The 21,972-nt window shown below is 41.2% G+C and overlaps 1 protein-coding gene across 1 annotated transcript in view; it reads left to right on the top strand.

Annotated features, from left to right (window-relative positions):
• PEPD (peptidase D) overlaps positions 1 to 21,972 on the top strand; it is a gene marked incomplete at its 5' end in the record, with an annotated part of 146,066 nt that overhangs the window by 119,505 nt on the left and 4,589 nt on the right. The window contains 2 exons of the mRNA XM_082005932.1: positions 6,508 to 6,692; positions 17,809 to 18,000. Of these exons, the coding sequence (XP_081862058.1) occupies positions 6,508 to 6,692; positions 17,809 to 18,000 (377 nt within the window). The remainder of the gene's footprint in view (positions 1 to 6,507; positions 6,693 to 17,808; positions 18,001 to 21,972) is intronic.

The raw sequence follows: 21,972 nt of genomic DNA, 5'->3' as shown, positions 1-21,972 counted from the left end.
TTCAGAGGCGAGGGAGAGTCACCTCCGTTTCCCTTCGGTAACTCCCACTCCTGTCAGGCAGGTGCACCTTCCTGGGGATTGAGGGATGGGTTTTGAAGGAGGCCGTCCTGGTTTGGAGCTGTGGCACTGGGGCTCATGGCACAGAGCAGGCTGAAGTTTAGTAATCCGTGCGGTTGGTATTACAGGTAGCTGTAGGAGTGACACAGCCGCAAATTCAGTATAGTCCCCATCACCTTTTTAGGATGGGGAGGTAATGGATGGCTAGTTGCAGCCATGCTATTGCTGTAAAATACAGCCTAAAATTGCATCCCTGAATTAGGCATCCATATAGCCATCTAATGCTGACTCGGTGAGGCTTACAGGTAGTTCTCTACAGAGTGTGTGAAGCTTTGAACAGCTTCACTGTTGTCCAAACGTTGTCAGTGTTTTGAGTACAGCATTTTGGTTTCTCACTCCCTGATTCCTTGCCCCATCATAGAGTTGCCTTACCTGGTGCTGCAAGAAACCAAGCTCGAAAACTGAGCAACGACTGAGTATTTCATCTAGTGGGCCAAAAGGAAAGCATGAAAATAAGAAATACAACAAATTCTTCTCTAGCACCCAAGTGAAGAGGAAAGAAATAATTGTTTTTAGAATTTAAATGATGTTTTGGTTTGTTTTTTAAACTGGGTTTGATTGGAATTTTTAAGGACCTATTGTTTTATGGCTGATATGGTCACTGTGTGTTGGCAGATTTTAATCTGTTCCAGTGGGTTGCTGGCTGGATGGGGATTGCGTGTTACGTCTGCATTTCAGTGGCACTGCCAGAGGACATCGGGCCTTTTGCCCTTGTCTGTGGACGCTCAGAAATTAAATGTAACTTAACCTTAGCACAATCTGGGGAGAAGTTACTACAACCTTGCCATACTCTTTTTTTTTTTTTTTTTTTTTTTTTTTTTTAGTAAGATTGTGACATCTGTGCTGGCAAAAAAAACCCACCCTACAACAACAAAAAAACCCTGCTAAATCATTTGTGGTTTAATCATTGTCACATTACAACCACAAAGTACCCTAACTAGCAGCCAAAAAAATCCTGTTAGGGCTTTTCAGAGCACTTTCTGACCAAAGTGGCTAAATACCATGCAGTAATTCTAAATTACTTTTGTATGCTGTTTCTACTTCATGTTCTCGAATAGCTTCTAATAAAACATCAGAAAATATCACTGGATATGGAAATACCAGTGAGTTAACAGCAACTGAGGAAGAGTTATAGTGTGATGTGTTATAATAACTCATCTTTTTAATTCTACTGTTTAAAAGGTAGGGATGCTTTTGATTTCTGGTTTCACTAGAAGCATTTTTCTTTTCTTTTTTTTTTTCCCTTTTTTTTTTTTCTTTTTTTTTCCTTTTTTTTTTTGAACAAAAATCTTCCCTATCAACAGTGTGGTCAAAGAGATCACAGCTTCTTGCAGAGATCCTTATACGATGTTTTGAGTCCCTAAAACATGGGTGTTTTATCCAAACTCTGGTGGTTTTGGCAAATAGATAATTAGGGAGGAAATATTTTATCTATAAATATTTAATATTACCTATTTTATCTTTTTCTTTTCTGTCACACTAGTATCTAATAATATGAGATAACATTCAGGTTGATGGGAATAAATTTTTAAAAACCCCTTGTAGTAAACTTAATGCATTGTTTGCCATTCTTAAACACAGTACCGCACACACCTGCAAACCTCTGCCATACTGTTAGAATAGTATCTGAAAACTAAGAGCCTCTGTAGTTATATATTGTTTAATTGGTCCATGATCTGTCACATTTCATTATCAGACATATCCACTGTCAGGTGGTTGCTGTGTAGTTCTTTCACTCTGTATCTCAAGGGATCTCAAATGCTTTGGTTGCTGTAAAAGGTGCTTTTTGTCCTCTCGCCCAAGCACATGCTGCATGGCAGGTAACGAATCGCAACCTAATGAGCCTTGGTAACTGAGCTTTCCTGGGGAGCCAGTTGCTGGTTCAGTGACCTGTATTACCCAGTATCTCGTTTGGCAGAGAATTAAGAATGGAGCAGACACATCATCAGCAGATTTTCCTGAGTGCAGACTCATTTTGGTACAAGCTGTCAAAGTCCAAGGACCTTCCAATCTAGCTTTCTAAACCTCATCTGTCAGGGAAGTATAATTAGTTTATAAATTGGCTTAAAGATAATAACGGAACTAACCTTTTTACACAAAAAGCATGTCTGCAACTATGATAAACTTCACCAAAGCTTAAAAATAATTGTCCTGAACAATATGAGAGTAAAACATCCTAGTGGGTGATTGGTGGTGGGAGGTTAGTGCAGGCTGGTGTTGCAAAACAGTCAGCCATTGCAGTAACTCACATAATTGATGTTAGTGCCACTTCTGTGGAAGTTTTTGTTTTGTTGTGGCTTTTAGTTGTTTTTTTACTGCTTTTTCTTGCTATGAGAATGCTAATATGGTGTTTGATTTCTGCTGCATCAGCTTGCGGCGAGTGACAGAGCTCTCCACTGGACCATCGTTAATCCAAAAAACTGAAGTGCCTGAACATCAAGTAACCTCCATGAATTAAGGATTCTTTGTACAAAATATTGTTCATTTGACATTGTTTAGTTAGTGGTTTTTTCTTTGCATCTGCAAATGCTGTCCTGTTGGGCAGACTGTTGCCTGGCTGCCTGCAGAGAGGCTTCTTTATGATCCGCTAAAGCTATCCATACATAGATATGCACACAGACACCTGAACAGAATATAGGTATCTCTGTGTTTTAACACAGGGATTGACATATCCTCACTGCAAGTCCTTCTGGCACATCCAGATTGTTGAATTGCATATCATGTGAGAGTACAAAAAAATTCTGTTCATGGCTTTCCTAGCCAAGTTATCAGTGATATTTAATTTTTCCTGCCTTCTCTGCTTTTTGCAATTATTGTGAGTTCAGTATTAGATTAGCAGAATTTGAGGACTTTTGCTCTTCAAGTATACTTACTAGTTAACTTAAATGTCAGTTGAGTGCAGGCATGCCAGCCAGTCCCAGAGACAGCCAGGTTTGCATAGGTCATTGTATTATAAAGATTCAGTTGCCAGACAAACCTAATCTAATTTTAGCTTTAAAATAAATTTGAAGAGTTGTATATTTCTGTTTACTGTATATTAAACATATACAACATATGAATATACTTTATGTATGAAATGGTTTAAGAGATCTTTCCTAGATTAGGATGGCTTCCTTTCTTCAGTAGATAGCGTTCTGTACTTTTAAGTAATTGCCTTATTACTGTAAAGTAGTTCTTTCTCTTAAGAAAGTTAATGTTTTTAAGATTATAAGGATACTAGGAAATGTTTGAAGATTTGCATTTAGATCCTTTCTCTTTGTCAAATTGCCTGTTTAAAAAAATGGGGGGAAAACTGTTTGTATCTTATTATTAAAGTTTATTCCTAGCATGATGGGAATCGGCTTACATCAAACAAGGCAAGGATATCACCATTTTTTTAAGTGAAGACCAGTAAGGTCACTCAGCTTAGTTCACTGTCTCTAGTCAGCTCAAAAATATCCTCATATTTTGTCTTGGCACACTAGTAACAGTCTGTGTATGTATGACTCTATAATTCAATGTGTGTAGGTTAAGTGGTTTGGAGGGGCGGTGGCCTAATAATGCAAAATACCACCAGACTGTAGTCATAGTAGAATAAAATGTGAAGCCAGACAATAGAATAGAAAATGCAATCTATTTATAAAGACTTTTTAAAAAATCAAGACTATTTGAACAACTATTTACTTGTAAAACAAGATTTGTACTATTTAGTGGGGCGCCTCCAGCTGTAGCTTAATTTCCCCCCAGCCAGAGCTGTCCCGGTGCTATCTGCAGCTTCTGCAGTGTGCTTGAGAGAGCTGGAGCTGAAGTGCTTCCCATTCCTAGCAAAACTGATGGCACTGGCTAGATGATAAAGGAGTGGTCCAGAGTCGTTTTGCTGGGCTCTGTCCGAAGCACTGCCCTTGTTCCAAGAGACAGCCCAAAGCTGCAGATTTTCCATCCAGCCTCATTTATTTCACAGTGGAGCTTTTTGTTGTCCTCCGTCGCTAATGAAATAGATAAGATGAATAAAAACCCGAAACAGATGGAGAACGCAGAGCTCTGGGTGGGGAGAGGGGAAATAGTCATGCTTTTTCTCAATGAGAGAAAAAGAAAAAAGTAGAGGCAAGGGAAGAAGGAGCTCTAATGGATTTGCTCAGTGCCCAGAAGTACTCGGGATTTACAACCACAGCAAATCTTGTCAGTTAGGGCAGTAGTGTCATTCATTTGCTGCATTAAACTTCTACAGACAAATGGATTTGTGTTTTTGGTGTGTTTATTTCTGATCAGTTTAATCTTTGTATCTCTTGTTAGTTGTATCTCTTCCTTAGTTTGATAAAGGTTGCTCTATCTCTTCAAGTGGAGCCTGTAGGTTTGGACTGAGACAAATAGTGCCTGCACAGGTGTAGAGGGAAGCTGTACTGCAAGCAACAGGCACCTCATTTTAAGTTGATTCAGAGCATCTGGGATATGGTTGTGTTTTGTTTAACAGCAACAGAGTTCTGACCTTCATTTATATCAAGAGAGTATGAGGCTTCAAATAGTTGACCAGGGTCAGACGTTACACGTGGCTTTGCAGTCATGGGGATCAAAATAGACTTGTAGTAATACTCAGCTAAGAAATCATGGGAGAGATCTCAAGAGAACATCTAGTGTCCCCAGAAAGAATACTGAAGACTTTTAGAGCAGTTAGAGTTGACTGCAAAGTGCAGAAGCTGAACTGGGAGTTGCACACAGAAATTCTGTATTCCCACAACTACAGGAAAGCAACTGTGATTCATTAATACTTCCGGTTTGATATCCGTAATATTGATGCAATAGATTGTAGTGATTTCAGTTTACCATGCAATAGACTGGAGCCTTGTGAGACAAGTGTGAAACACAGATGAATCTAGAGAAAAGAAAATTGCAATACAGTCAATGTTCAAAAAGGTAAATTCTTATAAAACATAATTATGTGTCACATTATGCACATGTCAAAGAACAACTGATTATAGTTGTATTAATTCTTACTGAAGGAAAAATCTAAATTCCGTTTTAAAGGAGGGAAAACACAAAAAATAGCGCATTTTGAAGAGGAAGTCTGAGCACATTTTGTGGGTGAGCACCACCTGCTTGGGCACTGCCGGCTTTCGTGAGGAAACAGCAACAGAGAGTTTGTCCAGCGTATTGTGCTGCACACCTCTGTCTTGTGCTCTTGCTTGGGCAAGGAAGGTGCCTCTTCAGCTGCATGCATGCAATGGGCTAAAAAATTTGATCTCTGAGTAATCTGATGGGGATAAGGAGGCTGTCTGTTAACTAACTTACATACTGAGCTCATTGCCAGTGAGTGTTAACGGGACCGTAAAGGTGCATCGGTTTCTGTGCGGACAGTGTGCACAATGGAGCAGCTGCTTGCTCTTCAGTTTGGTTCTGATCTTCATATCAGAGCCATGTAAGACAATTGAATTCTATTTAAGCACTCCCATAGGATGATTTTATTTCAGCCTTTGAAGCTTCAGTACTTTCAGCAAAAAGTGCTAATGTAATTATGATATGACATTCATGTTCACAAGACCCTAGAGCTGTGTATTTAACTGGATTAAAGCAAATGGAACTTGATGGTGTTTTGGCCTTTAAAATTTCTTGTTTCTTATTTGTTTAATCATGCCAAAATTGAACAAGGAAAATATTCTTCTACTGTACCTTAGCCCTAGTTGTCTTGACTCTGCAACCGCTCTGTTGATGATGACTCAAAGCCATGGTGAACTAATTAAGACAGTACTGTGTTACTAACAAAAGAGCTGCTTTCTTCCTCCCTCCTCCCCACAGCAGTTTGTCAAACAAAATTGTATCCTATACCAAAATAATAGAAATCTAATGTATCCTGGCACTCTGTCGCTAGTCAACCAACAGTATTTTGTAATGCTCTTTCAGTACGTGTATTAGAGGACTTGTGTTTTACACAGCCCATTAACACAAGGGAATCATTAATTTCTGGAGAGTGTCTTTGCCAGAAAGATGTGGGCTTTAAATCTTCTATGTACGTAGAAAAGTACTGTCCATCTCAAATGTTCTAAATGGGTATGATAACTATTGAAAATAATAGGATAGTAATATTTTAAATAACTGCATTTTACAGCTGATACTCTTTTAGAAAGCTCACTGATATATTTGCATCTGCGAGGATATGCTTACAGTGTCTTAACATTTTTTCATGTGGATCCTGGATTATAAGGTGCTGCTGTTTCCCTTGTTTGTAGTTTTGTGTCCTTCGCATGCATGTTAACATCATTTTGTCTTGTTTAAAGTATTTTTGTGCTAATGTAGTTGCTCTTTCCACCTTTGTGTTTTATATAAACAAAGGGCACATGTGTTACATCTGCTTTTTGAAAGTAGTCTTTAAAAACTTTTAGCAATAGTTAACTCAGCTGCTTGTTTCTGCTCTCTAAGGGGTCGCCTGGCCTGATATGCACCGTCTGGCTGACAGAGTCCATCTGGAGGAGTTGACTAAAATTGGCATTCTGAAAGGCAATGTAGATGACATGGTGAAGGTTCATCTGGGTGCAATATTTATGCCACACGGACTTGGACATCTACTTGGAATTGATGTGCATGACGTTGGAGGCTACCCAGAGGTTAGTGTTAGTCCATTCTCAACTGCCTTGCAGATTAACCCTTCTCAATTCGATCAGCATTTCTCTTAGTTTATGCATGATTAGCTGGTTGCATCTTCTCAGAGGTGGAGCAGATATGCCTTTAAGTGTGTCTTTTCTGGATGTGATATTTTATGCAGTTTACTTTAAGGGAAACTATTAGTTCATTAAAACATAAATTGCTTGTGGGAAGAAGCCAGCCCATGCTGCCCTTCAGGGATTCTTAATGTGTTCAGTTTCTACATACATTGTGTTGTTCCTCCATGAGGCACAACTGTAGCGTATATTACTCAAGCATACCTTATGCTGTGGCAGAGAGCATGGCAGTCTACCTGATACCTGTAGTGGGAAGACTCACTTGCTCCATTCCCGATGTGAGACAGCTGGGGGATCCCACTGCTGCAGCTGGGCTAGTAAATCCTGATGGCTATGTCATATGGAGACAAGCTGGCTCATATTCCTGTCTTGAACTTTGATCTCCAGTGTCAACATGGACACCAGTGTAGATGAGTTGCCCTGGAATGAGAATAAAAAGAAAAAATCCATCAAGTTTTCCAGTCTTTACAAATGTGAAAGCATAACCTCTTGTATTCTGAGTTTCTGCAGAAAACACAGAATTATTACCTTTTTCCTTGAATTAACATGATTGTTCATGACTGTGGTCTGAAAGCAGAATGGGTAAAATTCTGTAACCAATGAATGGTAAGATGTTTGCAATGATACTACAAAAAAAAATAATCTCTAAGGGGAATTGAACTTAAGGTTTGAATAAAGAAAGGAAGTTTACAGCAGCTTCAGAAAGACTTCAGAAGAATTTTTTTGTGTGTTATGTTTTGGTTATTTGAGGCTAACTGTTTAAGGGTTTTCAATAATACAATATGAAAATGGATCATTTTCCTTCTCTCTTTAAGATGTTCTTTTACAAGAACCAGATAAAGCAACTAAAAACTTTCTAGGTAAGGTTTAAGCATACTTTGGAGCTTGTTCATGTTGGGTGGACAAGCTATGTAACAGCTCCTATTGCTGGATTCACTTTTGCAGACAGGGAAGAAACAGTATATAGTATTATGAGGGTGTACTCATATTCACAGTATAATTATTGTTGAGACACAGTACTGTGATGACGATGTACTGGAATCATCTAATAAACTTACATGTAACAAAAATGAAACAAAAATCAAAAGCAACCCTATTATGATTGTAAGGTCTCTTCACTAGCTAACACAGAAAGGATGGATGTTTCCTGCCAGGTACGTTCTCTCTGTGCAAAAATAGATGTATTCAGCAAAGCACAAGGGATGTAGTAACTTGGAGAGTTCATGGACTTCAAAATCCAGGACCCTGATGTTGCACGCCTTTGCTTAGATTGTTTTGGCTTGTGTTGTGAATAAGCTGACTGAATTTGGTGGACTTATGTGAACAGGAGCACATGTTAAAGACTTGGTAAAGAGATAACTAAATTTTAGGAACAAGTGAGAAGAAATGTGAGAGTGAAAAGTGCCATGCTTGGTTTTTACTTGGAAACCGTATGCTTTTAAAGTTAGAGCAAGTACCTTAATTTCAAGGGAGATTTCTAGAACTGATTTTGGGGGAGTATAGAACAACAGATCTTATACAGCTTCTATCTCTCAGCAGGTTTGAGTAGTGTGGCATATGAGCTACAGAATTAGTTTTTTTATCTAACTTCTATTTATATATGACCAAATTTATAACAGTTAATTATCCGGTGTATTATATAATTTAAGGGTCATTCTTCTGAAAGCAGACCAATCTATCCATAGTTTTGAAAGAGCAAAATCTGGTTTTATCTGTTGTAGATAAAAATGAGTGTAGGGATTGTATTGTCAAATGTGTTAGGCTCTCCACTTTCATACTTAACGTGTGCAAAAATACCAGAGCTCTATGCAGATTGATAATTATATAGCTGCAAATACTAAAATTGTTTGTGTTGACATGCAACTGCATTCTTACATTAAGAATGTTTGCATGGCTAATTTACTTTCAAAATCCAATGCTAAATAGCAGTTTTCCTCAATAGGGGAGAAGCATGTATGTAAGCTCGCAAACAAATAGATAAAGTCTGGAATTTGCATTTGTGTATGTAGATAGAGATGGGACATCAGCTCAGTTTGAAAAATAATGGATTTGGGGTTCTGCAGAAGGGGCAGCCGCTTTAAACTCTCTCTGCGGCATTAATTCCTTCTCTGTTAGACCCGTTACTTCTCTCTGACCCAAATCATGAGGTTCCTTATATTGGGTCGTTTGACTAAGGTGAGGTGCCTGCGCGTCAGAGCGCCTGATGGTGGAAAACCCACATCAAAAGCTTGTCGATGGGGTGAACTTCATTAGGCTTCTCTGGGCTTGAAGCTCTAATGGGAGGCATGGTCCCTGCCCACGGCAGGAGGGAGCTGTAGGGCTGCGGTGCCGGGGCAGCACTGGAAGGCTTCAGGGGACGTGGTTTTCCCCAGGTAAATCCAAACATGAGCAACTGGGCACCTCGTGTCAGTGTGATACGGGTCTGTATTAAATGGGAGAAGGCTTTTTGTCTGTGTCTCATTGTTTCATGAGAAAACACATTTTGAAGACATCTAGTACACTGTGGAACCATTTTTGGTGTGTTTTAAATGTTTACCAGCTAGCAAGATTTTCACAAGGATTTTCATAAAGCCATTTGTGTGTTTATTGTACACTAAGCCCATGCCTGTAGTATCATGCTCTTTTTTCTAGCTGGTTAAGAAGCGAGTTATTTGCTTTTGGCTGAGGGAATTTCTGGGAGTATTACAAAGGATTTTTTAAAAATAAAAACTTTCCAAATGGATATTATTCCATTATTTTTCCTCAAGTGTAAACAGTTACATTTGGAATAATACAATAAGCTTTAATTTCCTAATTTTTATCCGTCACAAAGTTTTGTGTGTTCCAAAAAAACTATTTCCAGACATTGTTAGCTTAGATTAGTTATTCATTAGTAGCCAAAGATTTCTTTTTTCAAAATTGGCAATAATAAGTTTTCATCTTTTCCAGTAAGCTGCTTTCACAGGCAGTGTTGAACAAGCACTTTCTTCCTCTGACAAACACTGTAAAAAAAACTTGCACATTTTCTGCAAAGGATACTCTGGGATATTAGAAAAATATAACATTTCCCGTCCTTTTTTTTTGCCATGATAAAGAATAATTAGTTTTGGCCAGCAATAAATGCGGCTTAGCAACTATGTTTAGGGCAAGATTTTTGAAAGACCGTAACCACCAGTATTTCCCACTGAAGCACGTAAGTAAATGTCCTGATTTTCAGAAGTACTCGGCAGTCAAGAGCTCTTGGGGGAATTGGGTCTCCTGCAGTGTACCGTGGTTTTCCTCATGGGGAAACCGAGCATCGAACACATCTTTGAAAACGTGTCTGCTTCTTTTAAGGGTCTAACTACAATTTGATCAGTTCTGAAAATTCGGCCCCAGTGGTACTAATCACTTCAGAAAATCTGGCCCTCAGTCAGACAGAGCTAGCTTCAAAGGGTGAAAAATCCACTGGGCTTAGCTTCAGCTGTAAAATTTAATCATGGAGACGGTTTTCCCACACTCTTTCATTTGTTTCTGGGTAAATTCGATATGGGATATAAATGAGGGTTTGTGCCTGTTGCAATGGAGAAAATGTGGTAGGTGATCCCAAATTTTCAGACCCTGAGGTAGATGGGGCTGAAGTTTTCATTTAAATCTAGGTTCTGTGTCTCTAGATGCTTGAGTTGATTCAATTTCATGTTATATTAATTGACTGTAAGGCTCTAAAGAATGCTAAGTACATTTGATGACTTTCTATAATAATAAGGCAGTTAATTTAAGTTAGGTTAATAACTACTGTGATTTTAACATCTTGTGAATTGAGTTTCATTTTGTTTTGTCTTTTAAAATTATAAGATTTACCTTAGTTTAAAGTTTTAATTCAGTTCTCTATTCTCATGAAAAGCTGATCCTTTCATCGCTATTCTGCATCAGCAAATTAAGGTTAGAGGTTTGTTTTGATCCTGGAGTTATCCATGTCCTTCCATTACTGTGTATGCTTGGGGAACATCTCTGCTGCTCAGAAGGGTGTACAAGCTGTGTCTGGCTCTAACAGAAAGCTTGCTCCTGGATCCCAGATGACTGTCTGGGGATTTAGGTCACCAAACCTACTAGAGAATACAGGAATAATCTTGTTCCCTTTCTTGTTCTGGCAAAAATTATTTTCCTTATGTATCCTACTTTATGCTGAAGCAGAAGATTTCATTTTTTTTGTGGTTAGCATTGCAAATGATGCATTAATGTTTTTTCCTTTAAGAAGCAGGGGATGAGGTGAATTTACCAAGGAGCCTAAAGCTGTTATGTAGAGCCCCAGTGATGCAAATTGCTTCACTTGGTCATAACCTTGCAAAGCCTTGTTCTGGTGTGCGTACCCAGGACCTGCAAACATGAAACAACCTGTATGGTAGGCGCCTATATGAGCAAGGAGTAAAAGGGCCTTTCACCAGTTTTAGCTCTAGGTTTGGTTCTTGTAAGCAATTGTACATCTTGAGCAAAGATTAGGAGAAAAAAACTGCTGCTGCTTGCTTCATGGGGTCCCCTTGAATCACTTTCTTTTTGATTCTTTGAATTCCTGCATAGCAGAGCCGTATGGTTGTGTGGGCCATTGAGCAGGCAGAGTGCAGGTAAGAAACAAATTGGAGAAGACTTTCAATTCTACAGCGTTTCCATGCAGAGCAGCACTGAAACCCATGGTGCTTACAGTTATCTGTCAAGTTGAACACCAACCAGGAGAGTTTCCAACAGCGTAAGATTCTCCTGTGGGATTTTAAACCCTCCCAGACTTAGGTTGACAGATCTGCTTACCCTGCTCGGCATCTTACATGTGCTCAGAAAAATTGTGATCAGTTCCCTGCAGCTTTTCCGTGTGAGGACTGATGCTGGAGTTTGAGTGTTTATGGGAGCTTGGGACTTGAGCAGAGGCAGAAGAGGAGGGAAGGCTCAGGTGCTGTGACAGTGCAGTGCCATGGTGCGGACCATGCCCTGTCGTACCACAGGGTTTCCCCCCTCCTTTGAGAAAGAAAGTGTCACGTACTTGGGGTTTTTTTGTTGCTTGGTTTGGGTTTCATTAGTTCTGGTTAATTTTTTTGAAGGAGATACTTGCTTATGATTGTTTTACTTGTTGAAGTTTGTTGCAAAAGACTTTTTATCTGAATATTTATTGTCCAAATCTTTCTGAAATTTTAGCAGAGACTAACAGAGCTTGTGTGTTTTTGAACAATTCATTCTAGGCACAGGAGGAGAGAAAAACCAAGATAGTAGAGTTCTGCTTTCAATTATATGTAAAAGTAAAGTATAAAAATATCGTAGGTCTACTTTAGGGGATTTGCTATGCAATTTCCACTAATATTAGTATCAAAAGGTCACAAAAGCCCTTCCATTTAAGGCCATTGCCTGTTTATGCTTTCTGTGTGTCACAAGAAAACCTGTCCATTAGATTTTAAACGGTGCTTGTCATTGATCTCATTTTAAAACAGTGTGGCTGGTAGCTTTTGCAATGCTTTATCTGATGTCTTATGAATTCTCTAGCTAAATATTCTTCTCATCTTCCAGGTTTATGTTGTAGTTGTCAGCTTGGTGAATTTTACTATGTGCTATCTCTTTTTTTTCCCCCACGGTTAGGTTTTAAGAAAAAAAATATATATATAATCTGTATGTTTTATTTCCATTATGATAGCAGTGGAGCTTGGTGGCATTTGAGGATCAGGAAGCAAAAATGACATGGGAAGTTATGCTCAGAACCATGCTGTAGTGGTGGATTGAGATTCATGTCTATCTGACTCAGAGCAGGCAGCAGTACCTTGAGTAAGTGGCAGGCAATTCTTCCTCATTCCCGGCATCAGGAACGGTTACGAGGCAGCTTAAACCTGGTATCACAGTTAATACCTAGGAAAAGACAAAAATGTTTCAAATACAAATAGCCAGTTAAACATCGTGTGCCCCCCATTCTGCCAATACTAACTTTGAGCTGTGTCCCAAAAGCTCCAGCTAGTAATTAGATTCTCCTGCAGAAATGGAAGCTTTGACTTGCAAATGCCACAAGTGGTATGTGATGCTTGGGGCATGTTCTCCTGTAACCTGCTGCTGATTTCAAAGGCAGGACTGACAGCAGTTCCTTCAGGTGACTATAGGCAGCTCAGGCTGTTGGAAAAAAGCAGGATAGATTGAATAAACTAATCTTCATTAGTAGCACTCAGCAAGAGAAACAAGGGTTTGGAGAAAAGGGACCAGGAGACAAGTGAAAGGGAATTCAAGACTTTTGTTTTATTAGCCGCACAGGGCTCTGTTCTTTTTACAACAAATGAGCTAATTAGAAGTTGGGCATACGCAGTCGGAGAATAGGGAAGAGTGAAAGAGCTGAGATTTCACTTTAGTGTTGATTTCATGTAATCTAAATATAATGTTAATCTCCTGACTAATTTAAATACTTGATTGCACTTGATAAGACGGTTAGGACTTTGCTGTGTTGGATGTGGTCCAACTGGGATAGTCTATTTGTCAGGCTCAAAAAAGTTCTGTGATGATTTAGCTGGAAAATAATAGAAACTAGTTTGTGTCGCTACATGAGTCTTTTACTGTGGTTCAGTATTTGTAGTTACGAATAGCTTTGGTGATCTCTGCTGTGGCTGTGCTTTGCTGCCGTTGCTGGCTTGAGGAAACTTTTGGGTGATGCCAACTAAGCGTTGCAGGCCCTGGTTTCAGGGTTCAGGAGGGTGTCCTGGCATGTCTGCACTTGTGCATCCTTAGCTAGTGTCATTGCCCTGTGGGTGATGACCAGCCAGCACAGAGATATCACCTGTGATTTTATTCTGTCCTAATCCAAAGACCGACCCAAGATCAAGCTCGCCTGAGTGGGCCTGGAACTATTTCTGCTTCCGATCAGTTTGCCTGGTAGCTGGTCTGTGGGACAAGATCCAGCATGATACACCTTGCAGTTTTTCCATGGAAAAAGCAACATATACCCCCATTAACCATTGAGTTGCTTAGGAGCAGGCAGTAATGTGTCCTTATACTGACAGGGATATTGCAACTTCTAGTCTTCCACAACCACTTTTCTGGGGGATAGGCATATTTGCATACTTTCTAATTCCCTGCTTATTCCAAAAATAGATCTATATTTTATATTTCTGCACACTTAATTTGAACTTTTATTTTGCTTACATAGTAATGAAAGCAGTTTACATAATAATTCTCGTGCTCCCTTGACAGTCCTTATTGCCTAGACATGCTGTTTTTTGTTACCTTACATGAACCATTAATTGGAATCTGATGTTCTTGGCAGGAGTACAGTCGCAAATGACAGTGTCATACATCTGTGCTTACTGTGGGGGGAGTGTCTCAATTTTAAAATGTGAGCAGAACCTCCAAATAAAATCAGTCTTAGAAAACAATTTCGGATATAGTCTGTTGTTGCAATATACAGGAAAATAAACAGTTGTTCAAAAAGTAGTTTTCCCAGAATTTCACTGGGAGTATTTTTTTAGATGCCTAGGTGTTACTATTTTCTAGATCATTCTCTACACTTCTTGAGGCAAATTACCAGCTTATGCTTTACAGTTGTACAGCACTGAGTGCAACAGAGTCCTGCTCCATGGTCAGGCCTCCAGGATATAACAGTAGTAGAAACAGATATCCACACAGCTGCTGTGCCAGCATTCACATCTTTTAATTTCATCTAACTACAAAACAACAACATGGTTATTGTTGAAAACAAGGTGTTAGTTGTTTTGCTGCAAAATATAGGGAAGTTTCCTCCTCACAAAGAAGAAAATCCATTAATGGCAGAACATTCATACTGATGGATGACAGTGCAAGGCTTTGCTCCCAACAGGGTTTTGGCTTGGTGGAAAACGGCAGTGTCCTTGTTTCAGACCTGTCATCTTCTGATTTCGGGGGTGGTGTTAAGTCATTAAAGAAATCCTCAGCTTGTCCTAGTTTTTATAAACAAACAAAGCAAACTGAGAGCTGAGAACTCTCAGCCCCTGGACGTGATGGCCATGGTGGCTACCATGGTCACAAGTGCCCAGAGATCAGATGTCACTTGGGATGCTGAAGCCATAGCCTGATGTATATTTTAATCCAGCACTGTTCTCAGAAGAAGGCATTTTGTCATTTCCCCAGCTTGGTCACCTTCCACACTCTGCTCATTCCCTGTCCCAGCTCACGTTGTCCTTCAGCCTGACAGCAAGTTGGACTGGGGCTGCCCTCTTCTCAGGGTATGCATGGCCACATACACGCAATAGCCAGAACCTGGTGCTCTCTTCATCCATTTCACGCATCTCTTGGTGAACACCTTGTGAGCCTCTGTTAAAAGGGACTGTAGGTCTTCCTTGCCACAAGCCTACCCACTGGTGTTCTGCTTGCTGTCTTGGAAAAGCTGAGCAGTGTTACCCTTTCTCCGAAAGCCCGTTAGAGATGCTTTCATGGAAGAGATGTAGCTGCTGCCATTTACACAGTTACTTCAGTGTCTGTAAAATCCAAAGATCTGGAGATGAAACCAAGAGCTGACACAACTTAGAGTTGAGATAGGATGGGGGGAATATAAAAAAGAGTTTGTGAATTCCTTCTAGAGGAGTTAAAACTTTACTTTTGGGTGAGCAGGAGTATTCAGATGCCTCAGGGGCCCTCCCGGCATTGCTGACAGCCCAGGGGACCTGCGCTTCTGGAGGAGGTTTCCAAACATGAATCCCCGGGTCTTGCTCCTGGATTGTAATTGTGTTATTAGCTTCTTGCAGGAAGTACTAAAAGCAGAATCAGGCTGTGAGCAGTCCAGACAAAATGTCTGCACCTTGCTTTAATGGCTGTACAGAGATATCTGAAGTGGGCATCGAGGGTCGATCTTCACACCTGGTGTTAAACCCCATTTTTGTTTTAAGAAAAGGCAAAAAAAATGCCTATGCTGTACCAGGGCTGCCTTCAGAGGATGTTTGCCATTGTTTTCCTCGCTGCACATTCATCTTTCTAGCATCTGTCTTGGATTGACTGCCTCAGAAAAGGCATTTACAAGTAGAATTGAAGCGAAGTGTACTTAAAAGCCAAACATGGGTTGTTTGTTGTAAAGCAGCCGATAGATAGTTGGCAAGACACCAAAAGGTCCAGACACTAATCTAATTGTTTACAGCTCATGGAGAGATTAATCCACAAGATTGGATGCCCTCATTTCCTTTACGCATTACAATGAATGTGTGAGATGCCAAACCCCATGGGGCAGCAGCAGAAAGAAAAATGGCTCCATTTCAGTGCAGTTATTGTTTCAAGTTCAGAAATATATTGATTCTCTTTGGGTTTTGATAAGAATATAAATGCAAAGTGCCTTGCTTAATATCAGAGTATTCTTGTTGCCTAGCCTCAGTAAAACAGAATGATGTTTTCTTATTTTAGTGTCATATAATGCTCTGCAAAATTCAGATCAAACATACGAAATAAAATGTATTGAATACACCGTGAAAATGGCCAGGATACACTCGCTGGTTTGTGAGGGCACCGAGAACTGCAAATGCTCTGTGTCTCTGAAAAATGGGCAAACCTACCCGCGAATGTCCAGGCTGGTCAGCTCTGAAAATCTTGGCTGCTGTAAGATGCCGTACATTGGAACAGAAGCTCTGCAAAGGGAAAAAAGCAGCGCCAGTATCGCTTGGGTGACCAGTGAGAATAAAACAAACACTGCTGAGCGGCTGTTGCAAGCAGGGTTTCTGTGAAATAGGCTTTCTCTGAACTGAAAGTGGAGCTCAGGAGCAAACAGTACTGCGGGGCTATAAACAGTTCGCAGAGGGAGTGATTCAGTGAGACGGAAACATGGCTAACCTGCAGGGTATGCCCCTGCCTCCCTCCGCCCCCCTGCATTGCTGTGACAGCAGCGCGGCAGCGCAGCCGTGCCGGGACGTGCTGCCCCGGCTGCCTGGCACCGAGGGTAGCGCGGGGCAGTGGGCTTTGTCCTGGAGGACGGGGATGGCTCATCCTGGGGATCCCGGTCGCACTGCCAGCGATGCTGAAGGGAGTCGCCCCTTCTGCCGGCAAGGAAAATCACTGTGACTTCAGCCAGACGGCTGGGGCATGCTACCTGGAGACCAAATAAGTAACGCCTTGGTCTTGCAGACCTGTTAACCTCTGACTTACTGGAGCAGAAAAGTTCACAGGTGAAGTGTGTGTACATGTTTGCAGGTCAGCCAGCCTGTGAGCTGGTTGCTGGTCTTCATGATATTTTGTTGATGAAATTTTGCTACAGTTGCAAAGAATTTTCAAAAAGCTAATGGGATTGAGGTATATTTATTCCCGATGTTGCAATATCTGGCACATTTGGGGGAAGAAAATTAATATCCTGAACTAGTCTTTGCAGTGTTTCTAATTCCTTGACTAAGCACGTCCTCATATATCATTTTACTGTACCAGCTTTTGGGAAGAAGAGAATGTTTTGCTAGTCAGGACTTGTTTTGACTTAGTTTTTAATAATATCAGTCAGCACCATGTTGCCTGAAAGTCTGAATCTGACAAAAGTTTAGTTTTAAATGGGCTGCTTTTATGAGGTCATGTGTAGACTCATTGCTCCTGAATCAAGATCATAAATGTGTAATTTTAATAACATACAGTGAGAATAAGCATTTGCATATCCTTGGAGAAATTGTTCTCTGCTGCATAGTTCAGCTATTTCTGCTATGACGTGGAGGGGGCATCTCAAGATTTGCACATTGCTTAAAATACTGTACTTTGCAAGGGAGGGTATAAAAAGACACAGTGCCAGTAATTATTTTTTCTCCGTAGTGCAGTACCAAGGTAGAGAGTAACAGTGCCAAGCATATTCAAAGCCAGGATTTCTGTGGTGCAAAAAACAGTTTGTGTGTCGAGTTGAAAGCTGGTCAGCACTGTATTTGAAAGCTAAACGAGGGACTGATGAGAGAGGTGTAACTGTGTAGCACGGTTTCATTCCTCTACTTCCCAATTATTTTTTGTATTTTGGGTGTCTTATGGAGCAGTCAGCATAGGAGGGTCTTGATAAAAGGTCAGCCACGGGTTGCCATTCTGTCTGTCAGAACCGGTGCTTCTTCTGCAGGGAGTGGAGCGCATTGACCTGCCGGGACTCAGGAGCTTGCGCACTGCCCGCAGCCTGGAGCAGGGCATGGTGCTGACCATCGAGCCGGGCATCTATTTCATTGACCATCTCTTGGACCAAGCTCTCCGTGATCCTGCACAGTCCTGTTTCATCAACAATGACATCCTGCAGCGCTTTAGAGGATTTGGGGGGGTGAGTAATTCTTAACCAGATGGTTTTCTGAAATTGGTTTTCTTTTTGTTTGCCTTAGTAGGTACTTGAGAAGAACTCTTTTGGAAGTTGCAGTGTATTGCGCATAAGGCTGCTCCTGAAGCAGCACTTTGGACCATTTGACCCTGCAGACAAACTGGCTTGTTCTTGTTATTTTTAAACGCTGTTTTATACTTGTGATATCTAATTAACGAGAGACACATATTTTTTCATTGATTGAAATTCCTTCTGTCGGCACTGTACAGTGGCTTGCCAGGTAGGTGTTTCGTCTAATGTGTCAAACATCTGTGTTATGGAATATGAGACTGTGAGCCTTATTCCAGAGTTAGCGGCCTTGATGGCAGCACAGTCCGGTGCTCCCTCCCAGGGCAGAAGAGCCTGATGCTCTTTACGTCAGGGAGGCAGTAGAGAAAAATGGCAGTAACTGCTCTTACTGGACTATTGCCAGAACGGTGTGAAACTTGTGAATGTAAAGCCTTCCCTGTTTTCCAAGGGAATGGCCAATGGTCTTCAGGAGCGCTCATGCTCGAGGTATCCCACTGCAGGCTTAGGCAGCAGTGTGCACACAAGAAGGTTGGATGACCCGGGTGGTAGCCGTGATCTGGGCGATCGTTCCCATGCAGGCAGCTGCTGTGCAAGTGGAGGGGCCTTGTTTCTTCATGCTCGCCAGGGCACATGTCCCATTCAAAGCCACCACCCTCACTGAGCATTTAGCAGTTGCAGTGGCTTCCAGTGGGTTTTCTTTTTAGCGGGGTGAGCGTTTGAAGGGTGCCACATTGTTCTCCAAGCTTCCGTATTCATGCACAGAGAAGATAGAGCAGGCAGTTGCAATGCCCCATCCTCCTCATGGCTTTTCTGCTAAGTCTCAACACGGCTAACAATCACTGGCAACAGCAGTGATTTTCTGGTATGAAAAGTCACTCATTAGGAATTGTCTGCCGCTGCCATCGACTAATTCATCACTGTACGCCAGCCATGAGAGGGTAATTACTCTAACGCTCTTGGTCTGAGCTGGCTTTGAACCACCAACCCCGACAGAAAAGCTGTGTGTGCCATCACCAGTCGTGTGAGTCAGCCGGGCTCCTGGGCAGCCGCCCGTGGAGGCTCCCCATACGACGTGTGTGCGGCCTTATTGAGAGACGCGGGACTTTACCCTCGCAGGTATTTAATTCACTGCTGAGGTTTGGGTCGTTATCTGTCTCTGTGTTGTTTCTTTATCAAGACTTGCCAGCCAGCCAACTGAGATACTGGTGAACGAAAGGCAGCTAACTCTGCATTTTCTAACCGTGAGCATGTTCTATATGGCGCCGCACGCTGAAGCATATTTTAAAGAAACACTGTAATGCGCTTGTGCAGCTTGACACCGCAACGAAAACAGGTTTAACTGTCTTTGCTTTCCTTGTAAACACTCTGTGGGAGTTTTTCAGCAGTTGAATTGATTCCTGGTGAGCTTTCTCTAGAAATGCTCAGCAAAGCCCCCTCCAGTTTTTCCATGACTTGCTGTAAATGCCCACTCCAGCTCTGCAGCTTGAGGTATGCACATGGCTCACTTTCTGCCTGTGTTTGCTTGGAATAGGAGTGACAGCACAGGATCTCTACCTGGGTAATAAGTTGCTGGATCAGGCACTTTTGTTCCAGAGGTTTCAAGCAAAGTCTAACTTTCTCTCTGGTTTTTTGCTTAGCTTCCTGTAATGATGACTTGTAAGGAGAGCTAGCCAACGAATTTTGCTCAAAGGGGGAGCTGCCCAAAAGCGATTGAGCAAAAATCTAAATCTCCGATCCCCCTGTGAACAATACATTTTACTTAGAAAAAAATAGTAATACACACGTACCCTGAGCCAGATGTTGTCACTTGATGTTGTCCAGGAGAAGAATGGAAATCAAATCTGAGACTGAAGTACATCTGAATATTTCTGATTTCTACACAAAAGCTGAATTATAATGCAATCAAAATTAATTTTTCCATCTTTCAAATTCTGACTTGATTCTGCATAAATATAAGGCGCAATTTTTGCTGTGTAGTGAGCTTAGTTATCTGCATGCTGGTTCATTCTAGTTTATTCAAGATGAGTGAGTATTTCTCTCAAAAGCATGTCAGAAAACTTTCTCTTTATGTGATTAAAAAAGATCTTGTGATGCCCAGTGCTTTTATTGACAAGTACTAATAGTACAGGGGTTAGTATTGGTGTCAGTTCTAGCTAAAGAGCTCACTACAGCTGGTCCAATCTTCCTCTATGTTTAAAAGAAAAATACATTCTACAAAAGGAAATAAGTAATCCATTTCCCTCTGCAGAGCTCAGCACTAATTAAAATGTTCTTAATTTGGTTTCGTTTAATTCACTTCAAAAATGCACTTACATTAACCAAAGTAACACCACTGTAATTCTGAGTAAGGCTGTCCGCACAAGGGATTTGTGGATTTTAATGAATTCACCTTGAATTCATGTCTTTTTTGGGCTTTGGATAATTTTCTTCACTGTGACAAGTCGCTACATTGAGAACAGAAGCTCTTTTGCTGTGCCAAAAAGGGCAAGACTTGTAGCCATTTATTGTAATTCACGGTGCCCAGCATTAACCATAAAGAGACTGTAAACGCTGCAAGAGCAGGAAAGAATGAGAGACAGCACGAGGTTTCCCTTCGCCCGCCCTGCGTTGCTGCCGGCGTGCGGGGCGTGTGCTGGCGGCGCCGGCAGCGCTCCCGCGCGCACCAGACGGGTCCCCCAGCAGCCCGGCCTCCCTGCATCCCTCTAACACAGGCACCCAGGCTTCGTGGCTGTCAGTGCTGCAGGGAGCTTGTAATTTGGGCTTTTACCAAACGAGAGCTGTTCCGGGTCACATACAGATCCCTCTGGAGGGAGGCAAGGAGTTCTGCTAGGGGACCTGCTTCTGAGAGCACCGGCTGCCCTGTCTGAAGCCCTAAACTCTTTACTTGGCAGCCGTTGAGTTTAGTCCTTCACAAGCTTCCTCGGCCAGTTTTGGGAAGTTGCTCAGTCACACGTGCTTCAGTTCTCCGTCTGCAAAACTAAGGACCAATCTACCGAGGTCATAAATTCTGTGGGGCAAGGGCTGCCGTCGGGTGCTGGCGCAGTGCCCATCCCAGGGCACCTCTGCTCTGCCTGGACTCTGCCCGCGCCGCTTTTGTAAATAAACATAGGTGTGTGAATGGAGGGGTATGTGTACGGTTGTGTATATTGCTCAGGAACAGCAGCCGATTCCTCAGGGAAGGGGAAGTGCCGACTCCAAGTGCTGCCCTGTAGGGTTTGACATTTCCATTCTTCATAAGCTGATTACCGATTCATGTAGTTCATATGATGTTTTCTCAAAGACCAGTAAAACTGTTCAATCTTTTTCTGGCCTTATTCAGTCTCTGTTCAGGCTTTATCTTACCCCAGGATTTGCAGAACTAGCACTAGACTTAATATATGAAAACTCTATGCAACTTAGAGAAAATGCTCAGAGACAGATAAATGTTGAATACATTATTTCATTTGCAGATCTTTTTTTTTTTCATTTAAAAGTTAAATAGATTTATAAAGCCCAGGACCTTGAAGATTTGCTAATATTACAATATTTTTCAAAACAATAGTACTTCCCTTACTCAGGGAAGTAACAAATGTTAAACCAAATAAAAAGCAGGATATTTAATTGCTTCTACCTTTGGTTCACAGAGCCATGCAGTTGTCTCTGTCCTGATTTTTATTTTTCAGAAGGTTGAGCTCTGCTTTTGGGTTTATGGTGAACGTGTGTTGTGAAATGAAATAGTTTACTAGGCAATAAACATTATCAAGCTCATCTGCTTTTTAACATTTCATATTATGCAGCAGTAACAATGCTACACAGCATTTTTTTTTAAAGTTTTCATAGAAGAACAGTTTTCATAATGAAATACATAGCTTGCTTTACAGTTCTTGTAGGAGAAGTGATAGTTATAGGCAACCCAAAACCAGCGACTAG

Source organism: Phaethon aethereus (assembly GCF_964289735.1).
Source record: "Phaethon aethereus genome assembly, chromosome: 13".
Classification (NCBI taxonomy): Eukaryota; Metazoa; Chordata; class Aves; order Phaethontiformes; family Phaethontidae; genus Phaethon; species Phaethon aethereus.
Note: the sequence above shows the minus strand (reverse complement) of the source record. Positions and strands in the feature narration are given on the sequence as shown.